Here is a 22,599-nt window from a genome sequence, read left to right on the forward strand (position 1 = left end):
AGCTGAGGCCAATGGCCATATGTGTTCTTTCAACCTATTGACCAAGGCTCTGGTGGTACTATCATCTGTGGAAGCGGATTCCATCCTGGACTCCATTGAACTTGACAATCTGGATGCCCCCAAGAACATTCGAATTTGGCTCCTGTTTTTTAATCTAAATTTATACTATTTTAAATTCCCATATCTTTAATTTGATCTATTATCTATGCTTGTTGGAGTAAACATTTTCATCATTTTATTAGTTTTACATGTTTTTAGCCTGCAGGATTTTCAAATCTGACTCTGTCACTGGCAAGGAGAGAGTGGAGAGATGTCTGTCTTGGACTGTGATGGTTTCCTCTGTTTTTTAGCTTTCACAATGCACATTTTACAAGTACATTTTAGCCAGACTGAATTTTTTGCAGTATTATTTTTTGGATGTACAAGCTTACACAATATTATTCTGAGAAGGCAGGGTACATGACATTTGTTTCTAGTTAGCATTCTTGACACCAATCAGAATCACTTAGTCCAAGGCTAGATACAGAATGAGATATTCTGGGTGCCCTACTGCCAGTTTAGGCAACAGCTTCTAATACCAAGACAAAGCATAATATCAGAGATGCATCTTCTAACACAGTACAGTTTTATTATATAAGCAATGTGCTGACAGGAAGGGTCAGAGGGGGGAATTCTAGCTGCGACCATCTTGGGACTGCTGTGTGCAAAAAAACAGCTTTTCTGGTGCTGATCCACCAGCTTTCTGATGAGAATTGCCATTTACCACTCAGGCAGACTCCCTACACAAGTTTCAGGTATGAGGCAAAAGGTAATTCCTTGGATTGGGCAAGCAGAAGGATACACCCAAATATGCTTTCTTTAGGGTCGTAGGTCCGAGTAGGAATCACTATAACTTCTAGAACCAATTAACAATGGTGGGAATATTCATTGTTTTTACTCTGTTCATAACACTATTTATTTTGCTGTGCTTCATCTGCCTAATTATTGCAGGTCACTCTCCCTATATAGGATTACGTTAGTTTCAATAAATGCATTGAAAACTCATTACACACTTCTTTGTGTTTTTGCCTTGGCATGCATGAGAAATATGATGAAAGGGTGAGATCTGTTTCCATGGCTTCCTTCGGGAATCCCAGTGTCATGTTTCAGGTTGCTACAAATCACCTTCTCCGTGTATGGTTAGGGGTTCACTTGAGGCACTGTGAGTTATCCAGGAACCATGCTGACAGTTTCTGATGGTAATAGGGACTCAGTCCTCCACATTTTGAAGCTCTGCCATCCCAAACATACAGTCCTGTTTCATAATAGGAACCTCACCACAAATTAGCAGGCTTAAATTTGACAGAGATGTCTAAATAGAAGCAATTTATGATCGCATAAACAACACCACATTTGCAAAACTTTAAAAAACACAGGTGTAATTCATTGAAATGAATCTAGCCTACGCACATGTACAGAACTTACACACTCTTAAGTTTCACTTCTGAGCATCCACAAGGGTGTGATAAAAAAAGTGGCATAGGAAATCCAAATCAAATCTTGTCCACACCCATTGAAGTGTAACATTTTTTATACTTACAAAAAACGAAAGGCATTTTCTACACTTTAGATGTCACTGCTGTGTTAAAAAGAAGCAATTGTCCCAGAGCACAGAGGAGAATGCGGAATCTGTATCGGAAAATATTTTAAAGTAAAAGAAAAAAGCATTTCAGGAATTAATTGAAACATATAAAAAGTCTTCAACCTTAAACAGGTGTGTTTTAATAATATTTATGAAATACACAGACAATGGCGAGGGGAACCTTTATTGGTATGCCTTTTTTCATGATTTCCATACATTTCAGACAGTCAGATAGTTTTGTAAGAGAACTGTATTTTATACCTATAATAAATACCACTAATGTAATTTAAAAATAAAGATACATAAACTATGTGGTTGTAGGTTACCTGTTTTTATATATCATGCCAAGTGTTTTTTGTTAAGTATTTAAATCAGTAAACTGGACTTCAGCAACTCATTAAAGAGCACAAGCAGACAGCACAATACTTAATTCTCCCAAACATTACATCACTGTGGTTATGAATAATAAATATTCCTGTCATTGAATATGCATGGGGACAGTTAGCTTATGTGAACATTGAAGAACATGACATTTTAAGATTCCTAACACATTTCCTTGAATTTGTATGGATGGGATGATTTACTACTTTTACCATTAGATATTTAATTTATTTAATTTAATGAGTTTGGCACAGTGTTCGTGATAAAAACAAAATAGAAAGGAGCTCAGACGCTACTCCAGTACCATGTCATAGTTTAATGAATGGTGACCTGTAAGTGGGTGTAATGACCAAAAACAATCAATAGGGTATAACAACTAACCAGCCATCAGTGAAAATAGAAGAGTGGAAATTGGAATTGAAGGCGATAAAACAATGGGATATTAAGCAAAGTTGACCAGTCTCTCATGTAATCAAACAATCCAAACACTCAGACCCCTGTTATAGATGAAGTTCTGGTTACTGTATTGCTTCTTGTGTAATAGTAATCCAGCTGTCTCCAGTACTATGCAAGAGTCTCTGCACCAACCTCTGAATTGCTGCACTTATTAGCTGACATTCAATTGTTATAACAACTGTACATATGAACAACTGTGCTGTTGTCTTACTAGGTGGTATGTGAACCTAACTTGACGTAACAAAGCTGAAAGTAGTAGAGCTAAACGCAAATATAGAGGAACTCGCCCTGCAACAGTGGACTACAGAGGTCTTTTACACTATATATTTTACACTCAGTTGGATAGATCTGGCCCATTCTCTGCAAGGGTGGTTGTTCTGCCCGTTGGGCTACCGTACACCAACCAAGTGGGTCAGCCGGCCACAAGACCCACAGTTAGTGTGTGTTACTGAAATCTCTTCTTGTACTTTGTGGCGAAAGGTTGAGGTCACCCTCAAGGTAATTCTCAGAACATTCTGTGGCATACTCTATTCTTTGGCAAATGGCACAAAACACTTCATATGATGGTTTCAATTGCACTCAGTACCATCCCTCCTGGATTTCTTGGAGGTGCAAATTGTACATCACTTATAGGCAATGTTGAATCTGGACTTCTTTTGGGACAATCAACTTCCCCAACACCTGTCCTTTTAAACATGTCTCACGAGAAAATGGGATTTCCCTCATTTGCACACAGTCCCACTTTCCCCACAAATGATAAAACTATCCCATGTGAAGCAGCATTTGATGGGGTTACCAGGTCCCCACTCTGACTCGTGGCACGTGCTTAAAAATGCCTAATTAACTATGTAATAGGGAAATCTTATTCTTTAACATAACTGCTGAACTCAGCTTGAAACCGTTAAACCCCATACAAATCATTTGATTATAAGGAGATGAAACTTTGCCCTGAAGAAGGGAGGTATTTTGCGAAACACATGCTAGCATAGATGCCTCAGAGTTAGTGATTACTCCTGAACAATACGAGGTGCTTTAAGGCAGTGTTGAATCCTAAGTTTATAGTGACTGTTAAATTGCACATTGACAAAACACAGAGTTCCTAACATGCCATTATTCAATAATAAAGTGCAACTGGAAATCCAATTTAGGACAAAAAAAGTTTGCCTTGGTTTCTGTGCTTAGGACACAATTTATGATTAAATTGTGATTTTTTTTACGTTTTATTTTTCAATAAACATTTCTTTGGAACGTTGTACAATTACTTTTGTAAAGAGTAAAGACATTTAAAAATCGCTCTGATTACATCTGTATGGGAAAGAAGACACAGACAGTGCAATCGTAACTGGAAAGAAGCTGTTCATGTAGTATTTGCAGCCAAACGTACTTCCGGCATTGTAAAAAATGTGACTCACTCGAAAACTCGCACACTTTGTGATATCACAATCTTCACAGATGTCCTTGGACAATCTGCACAGTATAAATTGGCTAAGGTAAATTAAAACAAGTACCGATCGGAAATACTGGCGGGTAAAACATCTTATCCTCTGCTCCATAGTATTGCACTCAATAGTTTCACTGAAATCAGCTTCTCCATGCAGGACAATATCAGTGAAATGCCGTGTCCTCGTCGCTATCATAGTCCATCCTGCTTAAAAGTCACCACAGTGTGGCACCTGTAGCGCTGTTTGGAAGCTTCACTGGTCCACATACTCACCAGCACTTCTTGGCAATACATTCAGTTCCATATGTTGTGAAAAGTAAAACTTAAAGACGATGGTGGTTAGCTGTAAAAAAAAGAATTGAACTGCTTCTTCTTTGCTGGATCTTTAACATTTACTTGGCCATACGGACACTGTGAAGAAAAGACAACTCTCTTTTAGTGCTTGGCTTATGCAAGGAGGCGTACAGTCAAGCTTAATTGACAACATTATCTAATTCATCTTGCTCTCTAGAACGCAAAGTAAAACACAATATTAACTTTTAGTTAACAGAGCTTATCAATAATAATAAAAATAAAAATACGTTCAAGCCTATAATGTGGCAGTGGCCCTATGTTGCTCTGTGACAACAATATCTTTTACCAATACATTAGTCCATAAAAAAGGAAATAATAAAATGTGTCAATATGGGGCAAAACTGGATAATAGATTTAATAATTTTCAAAAACATTTATATGTGAACTAAGGAGACTATTAAGCAAGTATTCTTCTCAGCCCATGCATCTAAAGAAAACCAGACCATGTAATAGTGCTAAGAAATAGCAAAGTTATACTTATATCTTAGGACCCCAGTCACAGTTAAATCGGAAATCCCTTCAGCAGAATAGGTACATCTATGACTAGTAGATACAGATGTTCACTACTCTCATTAGCTGAGCCACCAAACATTTCATAACGTTCCCTGCATCTTTCAAAATATGGGGACGTACGATGCACTATGCACTTTGCACTATCCTTTAAGCACAGCCAGCACCTGCGTTGCCATATGCAAGTTTAGAGGTGCTTGGAAGTTTGGAAAAGGTATAGCAAATGGATCTCAATGCTTGAGGGGAGGAGAATGCAACTATAGGGGTGCACGTTTGCACTCTCCCTTACCAAATCAAGAACCACAAAAAACAAATGTGCCCCTTCTATCGGTTCTCATTTGCCAAAAACCACTCATCCTACTGTGTTGGTAATGACCCAATCCAGGATAATTCTTAAATCCCAATTTCTATAAGCAGGACATGGAAGGTATATATAAAAGTATATGGGATGGCCTCACATACACCTGGGTGTCATACTTTATCATCAGCCATCCTGTGCTCGTCAGAGAATTCTCTAGTGGCGGGCGGGTTCTCGCAGTACACTGAGGGCCGTGCTTATAGAAATTGGGAGGTCAGGATCATCCTGGATTGGGTCATTACCCACACAGTAGGATGAGTGGTTCTCATCTATGAGAACGTATAGAAGGGACACACTTGTTTTTTGTGCCACTTAAGACAGTCAATAAATCTTCTTATTTGTCAGAACTTGCAGCTGTGTGAGACATAACCAAATGGGTTCATCAGGATTTTGCCTGAAACGCTTCCATTTTCTGCCTTTTAGGTTAACAAATGCTTCAAAAAATGTTTGAGAATTGTGCCATTAATTCTCATGGTCTATTTTACATATGCATAAAATGAATTTAGTTCAAGAAAATAAGTGAAGTCTGGAGACAAATTTGCAGCTCAAATGTATCATCACGTATACATAACATATAACACGGTGTGTTTTTTCTTTTATCAGATACTTTTTTGCAGGTTTATATGGGGGAACTGGACACTAAGGTATTGGACACTTTCCATGACCACTAGTTACATTACACAATTTCATTTATTTATTAGGCATGGAGCATGTGAGAAATTGGGTTGTTGGTTGAGGGGAGCGTGAGCACTTCTCAAGCAACAGCCACAGTCCTTGCATTGGTGAACCACAAAAGTCACTACATTAACCTGTGCTTAATCCTCTGGTAGATTACCATAAAAACAGTCAGACTTATCTTAGAGGTAATGTGTAAAGGATTTATGCAACACACAAACGGTAATAAAGTGAAACTACAACACAAGAAAAATTCCCAACCAATTTAGAAAATAGAGCCAATTTGAAACACTTATTTGACACAAGAAAATGAAAAAATCCTATCGGTAGAACCAAAGTTATTAATTTTTAAAGTTTAAGGTGAAAACTAGCACCTAAAAGTTCAAAGTGTGAACCTTGGGCATCTAGTCGTGTGAGACCAGGGCAAAGTCGAAAGTTATGGCTGACGGAGTGTGGTTTGGAGACACAGAGTGGAATGGGCCCAGTATTCGCTTACCCTTGGAAGAAATTTCAGACAAAAATATTTGAGCGGTAGAGTACAGCAAAGCAAGGCAGTTGACTGTATCCAAGGAGGAAGCATAGTCGTCAGGGAGCCTGTGACAGATCGAACAATATACAAATGACGACGAGATATGCGTTTAGTTTATGGTGGGATTTATTCTAAGATTAAGGTGGAATAAAGACAAAACTTGAAGTATATAACCAAGCGGGCGGGGTTTCCTTAGGGTTTTCGGTGTTGTTGTTCAGTTTCCTGTATTGTTGATTTAGTCTCAATGTTTCTTTTCCCGGGTGACTTCTGGCGGATCCCCTCAGGTGGATTCCCGGATACCGGAAAACAACACCCGGGTAAGTATGGGGTTTAACCAAGGTTATTTCACTCTTTCTCTGCAGTCTTGTCTGGGTATGGGTAGGAACGATAAGGAGGGGTGGGTGCCTGTGAGGAGTTGGGGAATAAGTGCTCTCAATCTCTAGTTATAGATTTGTGGGGTGCTCATATGTGCTCGTTATCATGCCCCTTTCGGTTCCCTCCCTTTCCTCCTCTATATTCCCTCCCCCCCCCTAGTCTGATATGGCCTTTGTTTTGGTACACAAGGACCGTACCTTGGTGAGCCACGACCCTCCTGCGTCGTGGCTGGCGTTGTGGCGTTCCTCTGCTGCGGTTTCTTCTCCTGCGGTCGTTTCTGAGGTCTCCCTCTCCTGGGCTCTCCTCTCCTGCTCCTCCGGTCTCCTCTCCTGGGCTCTCCCCTCCTGTTCCTCCGGTCTCCACTCCTGGGCTCTCCTCTCCTGCTCCTCCGGTCTCCTCTCCTGGGCTCTCCCCTCCTGCTCCTCCGGTCTCCACTCCTGGGCTCTCCTCTCCTGCTCCTCCGGTCTCCACTCCTGGGCTCTCCTCTCCTGCTCCTTCTCCTGGGCTCTCCTCTCCTGCTCCTTCTCCTGGGCTCTCTTCTCCTGCTCCTTCTCCTGGGCTCTCTTCTCCTCCTCCTCCGGTCTCTTCTCCTCGGCTCTCCTCTCCTGCCCCTCCTGTCTCCTTCCGGTGCCGTCTTCCCTTTTGTTTACGCCGCGCCGGGAAACCCATCCGGTTTCCCAGGCAACGGCCTTCACCCTGCCTCGCTCGTATCGCGTCGCCCCGGCAACGGGGAGACGCGGACATGACGCATCGGCCTGGTCCGATGCGTCATGACGAGCCGCGGTTGCCGGGGACGCCCGGTCACACACCCCTTCCCAAGAACGGTCCTGATCGAGGACCGAGGTAGAGTCTGGGTATCTGGAGAGATAATCAGCCGGGCCTGCTGGGGACCAGGGATGTGACGGACCTGAAATGAAAAGGGTTGGAGTTCAAGGAACCACCTCAAGATCCGTGAATTCGTATCTTTATGAGCCGACAACCAAGTGAGGGGAGCATGATCTGTATAGAGAATAAAAGGGCGACCCAAAAGGTAATACTGCAAGGTGTCTACAGCCCATTTGATGGCCAAACATTCCTTTTCGATCGTGGGATAATGGCGCTCCCGAGGAAACAGTTTCCTGCTAATATACACTATCGGGTGATCCCCACCGTCCCCATCGGGCTGGGTCAGTACCCCTCCTAGCCCGACATCAGAGGCATCTGTATAGAGGTGGAACGGTTTCGAGAAATCTGGGCACCGTAGGATGGGCTCCCTAGTCAGAAAGGATTTTAGCTGTTCAAAACTAGTCTCCTGTTGATCCGAAAAAGGGGCTAATTGATTAGGACGAGATTTAGCCAGAAGATCTGTAAGGGGGGCGGCTAGGGTGGAATAATTGGGAATGAGTCTTCGATAGTAGCCGACCAACCCTAGGAAGGAACGCAAATCTTTCTTCGTTGCAGGGCTAGGTGCATTGAGAATAGCTTCTACCTTCTTAGATTGTGGCTGGAGGTTCCCTTGACTGATTTTGTATCCTAAGTATAATATGTCAGGCTGTCCGATAACGCATTTTTTTGGATTGGCAGTTAACCCTGCCTGTCTCAGAGTATGGAATATCTGTTGCAAATGCAGTAGATGATCATTCCATGTTTCACTGAAAATAACTACGTCATCTAAGTAAGCAGCTGAAAAATGTCGAAAGGGGTTTAGGAGGCTGTCCATTAACCGTTGAAATGTCGCTGGGGCTCCATGCAGTCCGAACGGCAACACTGTGAAGTGGTACAGACCCGACTGCGTGGCAAAGGCCGTTTTCTCTTTATCTTCTGCGGCTAGTGGAATCTGCCAATATCCTTTAGTTAAATCTAGGGTGGACATGTATTTTGCTTTTCCTAGTTTTTCTAATACATCATCCACCCTGGGTATCGGATAAGTATCGAACATGGAATGTTCGTTGAGTTTCCTGAAGTCGATGCAGAACCTAATAGTACCATCAGGTTTTGGTACCAGGACAACTGGGGAGCACCAGGGACTAGTAGAAGGCTCTATTACTCCTAATTCTAGCATCTTTTGGACCTCGTCCTCCATAATCTGTTTCCTGGCCTCTGGTATACGATATGGTCGTAACCGGACTATTGTACCTGGTGCAGTCCGTATTTTATGGGCAATCAAAGAGGTTTTGCCTGGCACTATGGAAAAAAATGATCTGAAATGTTCCAGTAAACTGAATACCTGTTCCCTCTCTAATTTTGTTAATGAGGCGTTCACTGTGGGCAGATTCTCCTCAATAGTGGTCTCGGTCGGGCAAAATTCAATTTGAACCCTCCCATTGGGACATAGGAACCGGCCCACGGCTTCGGTCGAGTTAGAGCTCTCGGGTTCTTCCCATTTCTTTAAGAGATTTATGTGATAAATCTGGGTTTTCTGCGGCGTGGTCGAGATTTCAATTAGGTAAGTGACCGGGGAAACGGCTCGTAGTACTTTATGTGGACCCTGCCATTTTGCAACCAATTTGTGTTCAGACGTGGGGCGCATTATAAGTACCTGATCTCCTGGTAGTAGAACCCTTAATTTACTCCCTCGATCGTAATACTGTTTTTGGTTCTGTTGGGCATGTTCCATATTTACTCGGACTGTGTCCCATAACCCTTGTAACTGAGACTGTAAGTCGTGGGCGTATTCTAACAAGGGTTTCCCCCCTTCCTCCGCCTCCTCTTCCCAAGCTTCTATGGCCATGTCCAGCAGGGATCGGGGCTGTCTTCCGAACACGAGTTCAAAAGGACTGTGTCCGGTAGACGCCTGTTCATGTGTACGTATAGCATACAATACCAAGGGCAACTTTTGATCCCAGTCTCTACCTGACTCCTCTACTACTTTCCTTAGCAGGGTTTTTATGGTACGGTTGTACCGTTCCACCAGTCCATCGGTCTGTGGATGGTACACCGAGGTGCGAATTTGGGAAATGCCTAACGTTTTGCACACCTGCTTCATGAGTGTAGACATGAAAGGAGTTCCCTGGTCAGTGAGTATTTCATGTGGAAATCCTACTCAAGAAAATACATTAATCATTGCTTGGGCTACTGTTTTGGTTGTCATACTTTTTAAAGGAATGGCCTCTGGGTATCGGGTGGCATAATCTACCATGACTAGGATATATGTGTGCCCTTTCGTAGAGGGTACTATGGGACCTATCAAGTCCATTCCCATCCTACTAAATGGAACGTCTATGATGGGTAATGGCATGAGAGGCGCTTTTCTAGGTCTACCGGGTTCGGTAAGTTGGCACCTGGAACATTGGGAGCAAAATTTTCTTATGTGGGCGAAAACCCCCAGCCAATAAAACCGCCGGAGGAGATACTCCTCTGTTTTTTCCCTTCCGAAATGACCTCCTCCGGGTTGACAGTGGGCTAAGGTTAAAACATGTTCTCTATAGTGCTCGGGCACTAACAACTGTTGCTTACGGTCCCCGGAGCGATTAGTGGTTATGCGATATAAGAGGTTTTTTCTAATTAAGAAGTAGGGACCCACCTCTTCGGTTTCTTCTGATTTGGCCGACTTCCAAGCTTGGGCGAGAGAAGGATCTTCTCTTTGTCTTTGGGGAAACCCGACAGGCACCTCATGTGTCTCGGCAATCAGACCTGAGGGTGTGCTATGTGCCTCTTTCTCTCGGTGGTTTGCTTTTTCTACACGTTTCTCCCTACGTGACAGTTTCCTACGGGTAGAGGGGGGCTCTAGGTCGCTGTCAGAAAAAGGGGCACCCCTCCACCAATCCTGGGTCAGGGTTGGTTGTCGAATGTGGTCCAGGATCTCCTGAAAATGTTCGTAATCCGTCCCAATAATACATTCCTCTATCAGATCTGACATTATACCCATAGGAAGGCTGTCCCTGTAATTCCTCCACTCTACTGTCAGGGCCTGTAAGGGGTATCTCTCCTTATCCCCATGAATGCAGCAAATAGTCACCCAATGTTCGACTTCCTGGTCTGCTAGGGCTAGGAGATCCTTCCTTATCACGGATTGACTGCATCCGGAATCTATAAGGGCGCAAACCATTCGACCATTGACGTTTAAGGACTGTTTAAATTTGGGGTTGCCCCGGCCTGTACACAGCACCCGTCGTCGGGTAACTCCAACCTCCAAGGGTTCACTAGTGTCTTGTTTTCTGGGACACATACGGGCAATGTGTCCCCATTCCCCACAGTTATAACACTGAGGACCCGGTACTGGTGGATGCTCGTAGGTTCTGCGAGGTATGGGTTCTTCGGGAAGGACTGTGGGAGTGCTTTTTTGGGTTGGGGAGCCCCGGTTTTATGCTGGGGCGGGTTGGCATATTTCGTACATCCACCGAACGATGGTATGCACATGCTAAGTCAATTGCCATCTCCGTATTCACCTTGGGATGTTGACGGATCCAGTGTTTTGTAGCCGTAGGCAAGGCATCTAAATATTGTTCGAGGACAATTGTTTGGATTACGTCTTCCCGGCTATTCCCTGACGGACCCAACCATTTTAAAGCCAAATCGTTTACCCGATAGTAGAAGGTTCGGGGATCCTCGTTCGGTCCCCATTTGATTTTCCTGAATTTGATTCTATAATATTCCGTGTCATGCCCCACCCGCTCTAATATACTGGTCTTTATTTCGGAATATGGGGTTGTTCCCCCGGGGTTCGCTGCTTGATATGCGGCTTGTAGGATTCCTGTAAGCAGGGGGGCGACATACTGGCCCCATCTATCTTCCGGCCATTGTGCGGTTGAGGCCACCCTTTCAAAATTAGTAAAAAAGGATTCGGGATCATCCCCTTCTTGATATTTTTGCAAGACGGAACTTGGGACATTGGGGTGTACCTTAGTGGTAGCAATAGTCTCCGTTAGTTTCTTCATGGCCGTCTCGTGGACCAGTTGATTATTGGCCAGTATGGTTGCCTGACTTTTCAAAGCCGACTGTAAGGCTTCACGGCCCTCCTTAGCCTCCCTCTGGTGGGCCTCCCACACCAGTTGTAGGTGTCGTTGGCCTTCGGCCAACTGTTTTATCATGTCCTCCAGCGAGGGGGCGTCACTCATTGTGTATACTGTTCGATTGTCGAGGAGGATCTAGAATCTGATCCCACTTCTGACACCACTGTGACAGATCGAACAATATACAAATGACGACGAGATATGCGTTTAGTTTATGGTGGGATTTATTCTAAGATTAAGGTGGAATAAAGACAAAACTTGAAGTATATAACCAAGCGGGCGGGGTTTCCTTAGGGTTTTCGGTGTTGTTGTTCAGTTTCCTGTATTGTTGATTTAGTCTCAATGTTTCTTTTCCCGGGTGACTTCTGGCGGATCCCCTCAGGTGGATTCCCGGATACCGGAAAACAAAGGAAAACAACACCCGGGTAAGTATGGGGTTTAACCAAGGTTATTTCACTCTTTTCTGCAGTCTTGTCTGGGTATGGGTAGGAACGATAAGGAGGGGTGGGTGCCTGTGAGGAGTTGGGGAATAAGTGCTCTCAATCTCTAGTTATAGATTTGTGGGGTGCTCATATGTGCTCGTTATCGTGCCCCTTTCGGTTCCCTCCCTTTCCTCCTCTATATTCCCCCCCCCCCTAGTCTGATATGGCCTTTGTTTTGGTCCACAAGGACCGTACCTTGGTGAGCCACGACCCTCCTGGGTCGTGGCTGGCGTTGTGGCGTTCCTCTGCTGCGGTTTCTTCTCCTGCGGTCGTTTCTGAGGTCTCCCTCTCCTGGGCTCTCCTCTCCTGCTCCTCCGGTCTCCTCTCCTGGGCTCTCCCCTCCTGCTCCTCCGGTCTCCACTCCTGGGCTCTCCTCTCCTGCTCCTCCGGTCTCCTCTCCTGGGCTCTCCTCTCCTGCTCCTTCTCCTGGGCTCTCCTCTCCTGCTCCTTCTCCTGGGCTCTCTTCTCCTCCTCCTCCGGTCTCTTCTCCTCGGCTCTCCTCTCCTGCCCCTCCTGCCTCCTTCCGGTGCCGTCTTCCCTTTTGTTTACGCCGCGCCGGGAAACCCATCCGGTTTCCCAGGCAACGGCCTTCCCCCTGCCTCGCTCGTATCGCGTCGCCCCGGCAACGGGGAGACGCGGACATGACGCATCGGCCTGGTCCGATGCGTCATGACGAGCCGCGGTTGCCGGGGACGCCCGGTCACAGAGCCGCTGGATGAAGTTGCAGTGAAGATTCCTGCTAGACCTAGCAGCTTTTTGGCATGCCTACCTTGTCTTTTTGCCTTCTGACCTCCTGTTTTCATGGTATACTGGACTCTGTTTTTGCTGGTTTATTGTCTCTGCACACTTTACCACTGCTAATCAGTGCCAAAGTGCAAGTGCTCCCTATATAAATTGTAGTGTTGATTCGTTTATCCATGATTGGCATATTTGGTTAACTGGTAAGTCCCTAGTAAAGTGCAGTAGAGGTGCCCAGGGCCTGTAAATCAAATGCTACTAGTGGGCCTGCAGCACCGATTTACCACCCACATAAGTAGCCCTGTAAACATGTCTCAGACCTGCCACTGCAGTGTCTGTGTGTGCAGTCTTGCACTGCCAATTCGACCTGGCAAGTGTACCCACTTGCCAGGCCCCCACCTTTCCTTTTACTGCATGTAAGGCACCCCTAAAGTAGGCCCTAGAGGGCAGGGTGCAGTGTATGTTAAAGGTGGGACATCTACTGATGTGTCTTAAATGTCCTAACAGTGAAATACTACCAAATCCGGGTTTCGCTGTTGCCTATCTTTCTCATAGGTTAACATGGGGGCTGCCTTTAATTATCCTTAAAGCGCAGTTTCCCTTTGAGAGGAGATAGAGATAGGGAGTTTGGGGTCTCTGAACTCACAATTTAAAAATACATATTTTGGTAAAGTTGGTTTTTAAATTGTTCTTTTGAAAATGGCACTTTTAGAAAGTGGGCATTATCTTTCTTAAACTATTCTATGCCTCTGCCTTCTTGTGTATTCCAGGTCTGGATCAGACTGACAGTTGAGCTGTTGTGAATTCCCTCTAGACAGTGACACAAAGTGAGCTGGGGTGTAGCCTGCATATCCCGATGGGCCATATGGGCTAGAGTGGAGGGAGGAGTGGTCACCTGCACCTGAAAGGGCTGTGCCTGCCCTCACACAATGCAGTCTCCAATCCCCTGGAGTGTGTCTGGGGCCAGGTCTGGGCTAGGCAGAATATTGTGAAAAACAGAGACTTCCCTTTGAAGTATACCTACTTCAAATGCAGAAAGGGGTATAAGTAGTGGATCCAAAACCCCAGACTTTTAGAATCTTTCTGGATCAAGAGGAACCTTTGCCAAGGAGAAGAGCTGAAGAGCTGGAGGATGAGTACTGCCCCTTTGCTGTGATGCTTTGCTAGGTTGGTCTGCAGTTGCTGCTTCTGCCTTAAAAGAGAGCAAAGGGTGAACTTTGTTGTGTATCCTGCTTGAGAGAGTTCTCCAAAGGCTTGGAGTAGAGCTTGCCTCCTGTTGGAACTCTCAGGGACACCAAAGACTTCAGTTTCATCTGCCTACAGCACTGTGACAGAACTGTGTGTTTTTTGTTGTTCCGGAACTGCAACGCTGCCAATGACACCCCTAGCCTGCACCATGACCTGCCGACGCCACACAGAGCCGCACCGCAACCCTAGTCTCACGGCCGCCATTGAGCCACTGCTTTCACCGTGACCTGTGGGCCCCGCACATCGGCATTGCCTTGCTCACACCGCAGCCTGGGCATCCCCGTTACCGCCGCTCCTGCTGACACCGGCGCCGCTGCCTGCGCCATGGCCTGTGGACACTGCTCATGAGGTACACAAAGCACCGTCCCGTCGCATACCGCAGCCCCGGTAAACCGACGCCAGCACCATCGACTCCAGTGTTGTCACCAGGGGTCCCTGTCTGGACCGTGACCTGTGGACGCCACACTGAGCCCGACCCATGCCACACCACCCACGTGGGCCTACCGAGGACAGCTCATCAGCAGTGATGATGCCACTGCCTGCACCGTGACCTGGTGACAACGCATTTGCACCGCCCCACTTCACACCACAGCCCTGGTCTCAATGACGCCCCTGGATGCCATCACCGAGCCGCCGCCTGCACCGTGACCTGTGGGCACCGCACTTGGTATCACCCTGCTTCGCACCGCAGCCCTGACGTCATCCACACCAGTGCTCCTGGTTTCATCAGCCCGGAGTTCGATCTGCAACACGTGAGACTTCAAGGGCCCGACGGCCTCTGAACCGACCTCTGGAACTGACACCGTGAAGCCAGCGACGCTGCTCTCCAGATCTCATCGAGAGGATCACAACACCCTGCAATTCTAAAGGTACTGTTTGCAGGTCTTCCCGACACTGTAGCTGGCCCGCGACGCCTTGGCCGGCCTGAACCGTTGGTTTTGTTGATCACGATGCCGTGATAGCCCCAGGTGAAGCTATCGACTTCAAGGAACTCTCTTTTTAAGTTAATTCTTGCAAAATTCACATCTCTATTACTGTATGTACCACGTTTCTTGTTTTGGTCTTGTTTTACAAAGACAAATATTAGTTATTTTTCTAAAACTGGTGTGGTGTCCTTTTGTAGTGTTTTCACTGTATTAATGTGTGTTAAGTGCAATTGCTTTACACATTGCTTTTGAGATAAGTCTGACTGCTTGTGCCAGGCTACCAAAGGGGTGAGCAGGGGTTATCTGAGCTGGGTATTTCCCTTATCCTGACTAGAGTGAGGGTCCCTACATGGCCAGGGTGCAAACCGACTGCCAACTAGAGACCCCGTTTTTAACAATTCCTATGTTTGGACTTTGTCTCTTTTCTAAAAGTTGAAAATTTCCAGTAGGACAAAGCAGCAGGCTGTAGCTAACAAGGGCTCCACGACACCTGATACCCCTTCTGCGTAAAGCAACTGAAAAGGATTTGCTGCAGCAGGGAAGAATGTAGCAGGAGCTGCCATTAAGTCAGACTGGTTGGTGATGCACCTTGTGGGGATCGACAAGCAGGCAGGTCCCAGATTCCTCTCAGAGCAGTTTTTGGAACCAATTAAGTCCCAGGTTTTGAGACTATCTGGACACCTTTAGCACCACTTGCAAGGGTCCAGGACTGGAAAGGCACCACCTGAAGGGTCCAGGTGCGGGTTCAAGATTGTTGGAGGCTTTTCTATCCCTGAGGCTGTGATCAGTAGGCCAGCCAACTGGCCAGCCAATTGGCCCTTGGAATCACTCTGGAAGACCTGGGTGCAAGATGAAGTGCAGGGTCCAAGCAGCACCGCAGGCCTCTAGAGTGCAAAGCAGGCTTCAGGCAGCAGAACAGTTCTTCCAGGTGCAGCAAAGCAGTCTTCTGAAGAACACAGCATAAGGTAGTCCTCTGAGAGCCCTTCCGCAGGTCCGAAAAGTGAAGTGAACTAAAGGGTGGATCTGAGTGTCCCCTTTCTATACATGGTATCTACTTTGAAGTGGGAGAAACTTCTGGAGACTTCTCCACACAGAAATGTTTTGGAATTTCCCACCTCCCAGCCCTGGCTCCAGCCTGGTTACAGACACAAAAGGCTAGTGTGAAGTTATCTGTGTGAGAGCTCTGCACAGCTCCGCCTCCCCTCATCCTGCCCGAGATGACCCATCCAGGTACACCTAATCCCTCCATTGTGTGGCAGTCTGAGAGAAATGTACAAAGGCAAGCTGCCACTCGCACCCAGTCATGTGACCCAGAACCAGGATACAAGCACCTAATTGTCAGGCCACACAAATGCCAACTTTCTAAAAGTGGAAATTTTAGAATTGTGACTTAAAATCTGACTTTACCATTAAAGAGGATTTTAAATTACAATTCCTCAGACATCAAATATGACTTTTCTATCTGCTCCCAATCAAAAGTTAGCACATATTAAATGTAGTGAGGTAATCCAATGTTATCCTATGGGAGAGGGAGGCCTCAATGTAATGAAAAATGCATTTGTGGGCTTTTCACTACTAGGACATGTAAAACCTAAAAATACATGTCCCACTTTTTAAATATTCTGAACCCTGTCCTGTAGGCTGTTTAGGGCCTACCTTATGGTTATCTTATATAATATAAAGGGTATTTTGGGGTTGGCAAAGGAGTTGTTTTGCAATATCGAATTGGCAGTTTAAAAGCCGCTAGCAGGCCTGCAATGGCAGCCTGGAACTTATTTTAAAGGGCTACTTTAAGTGAGTGGCGCACTAAGTGCTGCATGTCCACTAGTAGCATTTAAATTATGGGCCCTGGGTTTATGGTATACTACTTTACTAAGGACTTATAAGTATATTAAATATTCCAATCAGGTGTAGCCAACATTGCCATGTTTTAGGGAGTGAACACAAGAACTTTAGCACTGGTAAAGTGCACAGAGTCCTAAGGCCAACAAAAATAAATTCAGCAAAATAGGAGGGATGAAGAGAAAACGTTTGGGGGAAGTCCACTGTAAAGCTGACAGGTCTAACTGGAAAATTAAGATATTTGCCTTGACTCTAATGTTGCCAGATAAATCTCTTTGTTTCAAAATTAGTGAACTTCTCTCCTCATCAATCCTGATTTGCGTTTGGTGTTTTAAAATTTAAATCACCCTATCTGGCATCAAGATTTCTGCTATTCAATGTGTCTCCGTTCTAGCAGACTATTTCTTCCCAGTGGCATTGGACTCCAGGAGATCACTACCAACCCCTCTGCCAATTGAGGCACCTCAAGCGCCAGCCTCTAACTAACTCCTATTCTCATTATAGGACTCTTGTCTGAACATTATCTCCTTCCTCAGCTTCTCTTATTACATGAATAAACAGGGTAGATCTAATTTCTCCTTTTCTACCCTCTCATACTTGCTTTGGCTACCTTTTTCTTACTACTTGCTATCCGTCACTGGACAGCTATCAGGTCACTCGTGTCAACTCCCCAAAAACGGACTTTCTTCCCAGTGGCATTGGACTCCAGGAGATCACTACCAACCCCTCTGCCAATTGAGGCACCTCAAGCGCCAGCCTCTAACTAACTCCTATTCTCATTATAGGACTCTTGTCTGAACATTATCTCCTTCCTCAGCTTCTCTTATTACATGAATAAACATGGTAGATCTAATTTCTCCTTTTCTACCCTCTCATACTTGCTTTGGTTACCTTTCTCTTACTACTTGCTATCCGTCACTGGACAGCTATCAGGTCACTCGTGTCAACTCCCCAAAAACGGACTTTCTTTACATTTCTTCTTCTGCATCATCCTTCCACCTCACCCAACAACCTCAGGATTCTCTTCAACCCCTTTCAGCAGACATTAGCTCTGACACTGCAATATGCTAACCAAATATTAGATAAAAGACAAATGTGCCCACATCTCAAGTTCTTCACTCTTTTCACTAATACTTAGTGCACTAGATTACTGTAATAAGCTGCTAGTAGGCCTCCCTAAATATTCCTGCAGAACCATGGGCAAGGGTTTCAACATACCGTATTCAACCTTTACAGCACACACCTGTCACACTCTCTGGACATATAGCAGGGTCACTACCAGCTACTAACAAATGTACACAAAGTGCTCCACTGTACCTCTCAGGACTGCCTTATCAATATTCTGAACTATAAACCCTCAAAAAATTCACAGTCACCCAGAACGCCCTAGTCACACTTAATCCCCCTGGAGCAGTATCCGCATTCCAACTACTCGCTTTTTTGGACCCTCCTTTAGACTTTACTGCCACCTGAAACCTGAGCCTGCCTCACACTGAGAGAGTTCAAAACCACCCTGAAACGCTATCTCATGAGACAGAAATAACAAAGGAACAATTAATGATGCAAAAAGTACGAGTCCACCATGCAACTAATGTTGTTCTTTTGATTTTGGTGCTTTTCTGTTGTTTTTATGACAAAAAGAGAGTTTCTGTCTAAAACCTCTATGACCACTCTAGTTCAAGTACCTCATCGGATCTACCTAATCACTTTACTGCCACTGAACTTATATAAGACAGTTCTGGTAGAACGTCATGCCACTTGTTGCTAAATAAATAAATAAATATAAATAAATTGTGTAGTATTGGTGCATTACTGGTGCATTCTGTCTATTTTAGCCAATAAGAGTTTCTCTGTAAATGTGTTCCCAGCTATATTAAAGAATCACAATTGTTTAAATAGTGGAAACCCTGAAATTCCTCAATCTAGCCCACGAGAGTAAGCGTAATGAAAATCCTCGATCACCCCAAGAAATCTCTTTTGTGCAAAGGAGCACTCATTTCTAATAAATTTAGGAGGTGGAGATTTGTGTCAATAAAACCATAAACAATGAACGCCTAAGAAAATAGCAACATTTCTACTATTGTACATGAGAAACAGACCAATTACCAAAGCAGAATTGTCCTGTCTGTTCGCCTGGTAAAATTATGTTTCTGAATTCTCAATGTGGCTGGGCTTGCTGTCCTGAAGAAAATACATCACCTGATTTTCACTTAATAAAACAAATCGTGAACCACATGCCCTAGCTATATGTGGCTTATTGATGAAAGTACAAAATAAATGTGCTGAACATAATTTATCATGTGGAACGTTTTTACTGGGCAGGTCCCTGTTTGTAAATAGCAACCACCATTATTTAGCTGGAAGGTCGTCCACATCCCAGAATGTATTAATCTTTTCATAGTTGGAGACAAGACTGAAAAAATATACAGAAGAGAAAGGGAGAACCTGTAATACTCCCTGTAAACTATGCGAACACTAATACATAAAAGGGAACCGTCAAAAGAAAAACAAGCATTGGTAAAGCCAAGAGGTCTGACATCTGTCAGTCTTTTGGCAATTCTTGTGTTGTTTTGTCATGGCTTAACAAAACTTTATTGCATAGGAACATGCCGGGAGTTTGTCAATCTAAACAAAAACATTGACTTAATGTAGAATTTTTTTCTGGTTTCAAAAAAGCACACATTACAATAGTACTCACCAGAAGTAAAGTGAACTAATTGTGTGTGGATGTGCTCCTTGTGAAGGGGCAATCATAAATAGATGTTCTGCCACGAACTCATCTGAAGTAAAGTGGATGGGAGAAAAACTAAACTATATGGTTCAGGGTTTAATGAAAATAAATCAATGTATTTTTGCCTCAGTTTATGCCGGTGTTTTGACCCCTACTGGAATGAATAGTCTGGGGTCTTTATCAAAACCATGTAAATGGTAGTCACCTATGAATTGAATTATACACAAAAATCAGGCTCCATCCAAAAAACAAATACCTTACTGAAAAGATAAACAATTTATATCTCACCAAAAAACAGATCTACCAAACCAAAACTCTGGGTACATTCAATAATTGATTCCTATACATAAACCTTTAATCTATAGGAAAAACAGAAACCCATACCATTAATTCCAGGGAACAAATCACAAAATTGATAGGATGGAAAAAATACTGAAAAAGGGAAGAGTCACACTGTGATCTTATCAGACATCTTTTTGACTCCAAAAATACAAAAGAACACAGAAGATCAAACAAAAAATAAGAAAAAATAAGAAAAAGTAAGAAAGAAAGAAATCAAGAAAGAATGAAAGAAAAAGACAAGCTAGAAGGAAGAAAGAATGGGAAGAATGAAAAAAGAAGGCACGCAAGAAAGCGATAATGAAATCAAAAAAGGAATGAAAGCAACAAAGAAGGAATGAATGCAAGATGGCAAATACAAGAAAGAAAGAAGGCAAGAGAGAAAGAAAGGAATTCAAGACAAAGGGAAAGCAAAAAAGAAGGAATGAAAGAGAATGGAAAGCAAGAAAGGAAAGAAGAAATTAAAGAATTAAAGGAAAGAAGGAATAAAAGAATGAAATAAGGAAAGAAAGAAGGAAAGAAAGAAGAATGAGAAAATGAAAGAAAACAAGAAAGAAGGAAGGAAGGAAAAGAAAGGAGGAAGAAAGGAAAGTAAGCAAGAAGAAAGTGTTACAAGTGTTTCAAATTTAACGCAATAAAGGTTTTTTTCTAGGTCAAAGTTTACTAAAGAACCATTGGTGAAACCAAGTCTAGAATAGACATGTTCTGAAGAATTGTCCTAATATGAATTCACATATTAATTATTGAAGCTTTCGATAACTTAATACGAAACAGTTTCAAACGTACGCAATCTGTTATGTTGTGAAATACCAGCAGTCACACTCGGGAGACAGGAACTGATAAAGTGTAGAGTGTTGCCTGTGTACCTCCTGCTGTTACATCAGATTCTAAACACAAAGGCAACATTAAAGTAAAAAAATTGAAAGAAAACATTGGCACCGAAGGGAATTAGCTTGTGTGAGGATGTGCTCCTTGTGAAAGAGCAAAATGCAGTCATTCACAGTGAAGTTATCCAGTGCCTGAACACGGGTGATCCCCTGCTCCCTGCTGTGTCCTTAAGTGGGTGGAAGGAAAATGTGAATGACACACTAACAGACCAATGGATGAAGAAAGCTGGCTGAAAAAAAACTTAAAATAAGTATATTGTAGAGAGAGGCTTTAAATACTTGTGGGTCTTTATATTGCCACAGGAGGTGAGAACCTGGTCACGTCTGCTGTTGTCATTGACCGGACAGTTAGCTACCTTTAAGATGGTATCCATGCCCCAACTGCTCTACCAGTTGCAGAATTGTCCATGTTATCCCTCGGTCCTGGTTCAGGTAAATTAACTCTATGGGTTCATATGAGGTGTGGGAATCCCCTACATTGCACTCATTGAATCCTTCCAGTCTACGTATTGTGGGGGCATTGCGGCAGCCGATGTGTACTCCTATTACGCCACCTCACAGTTAACAATCATCAGTGACTGGTGGTATGACCTCCAAGGTGATCCAGATTTTACTGTCGAGAAAAGAGCGATGTGCCTTCCTGCGAAACATGAGTGGCAGGGACACCTTACCGAATGTATGCCACTGTGGCACAGTAAAGTGCTACAGCAGGTAGCCCAGTTGGAGGGCTTTAGGAAATGGGATGTTATAGGCATCTACAACTTAGGTGATGTCATGAATGGCATAGTTTTAAAATCATTTCAAAAGCTGCAGCTCGACTGTCAACTGCATCATGGTCAATTCCATCACTCCAACCACTTCATTACCCTCTACATTATAAATTTAGAAGACACTCCTGAATTTAACCCATTGGAGGCAAACTCCTCCTGGAAGACCTAGGAGATCATAAAATTGCTAAAATATACTGTTCCTTATTCTTCATTATTCACAAACTTTTCCTGCCCTGTAACCTATATATATATATATATATATATACACATACATACATATATATATACACACATACATACATACATACAAAGCAATGTTTTTATCTGTCTTGAAGACAGATGAAGACTCTGCTTTCTGACAGCAGGATCTATTTGACAGAAAACAGAATTATCTTTGCTCTGACTTGACTGCAGCTACTAAAGCTGCAGCCAAGCCAGAGCAACAGGGGTGGGCACCCTGGGACATAGCAGGACCCGACCCCAGGGGGTGGTGTTCCCCAGGGCCATCAGTGGCTCCTTGAGGGGAGCGGGTATCGGTGCGCTTCTCTCCTACAAATAATGTCCAGGAGAGGTGGTGGTCTCCTGGGCTACGGGGTCCCAAATGGACCTCATCATTATTTTTAACACAGCCCAGGGGAGGTGGTAGTCCCCAGGGCTGCGGGGGCCACTTGACCCCTTTGTATTAATGTTGCTTACAGCCCCGGGAAGGTGGCAGTCCACGGGGCTGTGGGAGAGACTGACAGGCCTCCCCCACACAATGTAAATATAGCATTGGGGAAGTGGTGGTCCCTGGGGCTGTGCAGCGCCTCTGTACATATTTTCTGCAATTGCCCAGGGGAGATGGCAGTCCCTGGGGCCAGGGGGGCAGTTGCCCCATCCCCTTTACAAATAAACAATGCTCCTGGGATTTGGCCCACCCAGTAAATTAAAAAAGATGAATAGAAGAAGCCTGCACTTCATATTTTGTTTGCGAATTGAAAAAAATGCGTTTTAGCTTCGGGGGGG

At 44.2% G+C, this 22,599-nt stretch overlaps 1 protein-coding gene across 1 annotated transcript in view; it reads right to left on the minus strand.

The window, feature by feature from the left end:
- Positions 1–1,789: 1,789 nt before the first annotated feature.
- C4_2H1orf53 (chromosome 4_2 C1orf53 homolog) overlaps positions 1,790–22,599 on the minus strand; it is a 130,132-nt gene continuing 109,322 nt past the window's right edge. Inside the window, exon 3 of the mRNA XM_069232123.1 lies at positions 1,790–4,310. Coding sequence (XP_069088224.1) covers positions 4,239–4,310 — 72 coding nt within the window. The 3' untranslated portion in view covers positions 1,790–4,238. The remainder of the gene's footprint in view (positions 4,311–22,599) is intronic.

This window comes from Pleurodeles waltl, chromosome 4_2 (assembly GCF_031143425.1).
Source record: "Pleurodeles waltl isolate 20211129_DDA chromosome 4_2, aPleWal1.hap1.20221129, whole genome shotgun sequence".
NCBI classification, from domain to species: domain Eukaryota; kingdom Metazoa; phylum Chordata; class Amphibia; order Caudata; family Salamandridae; genus Pleurodeles; species Pleurodeles waltl.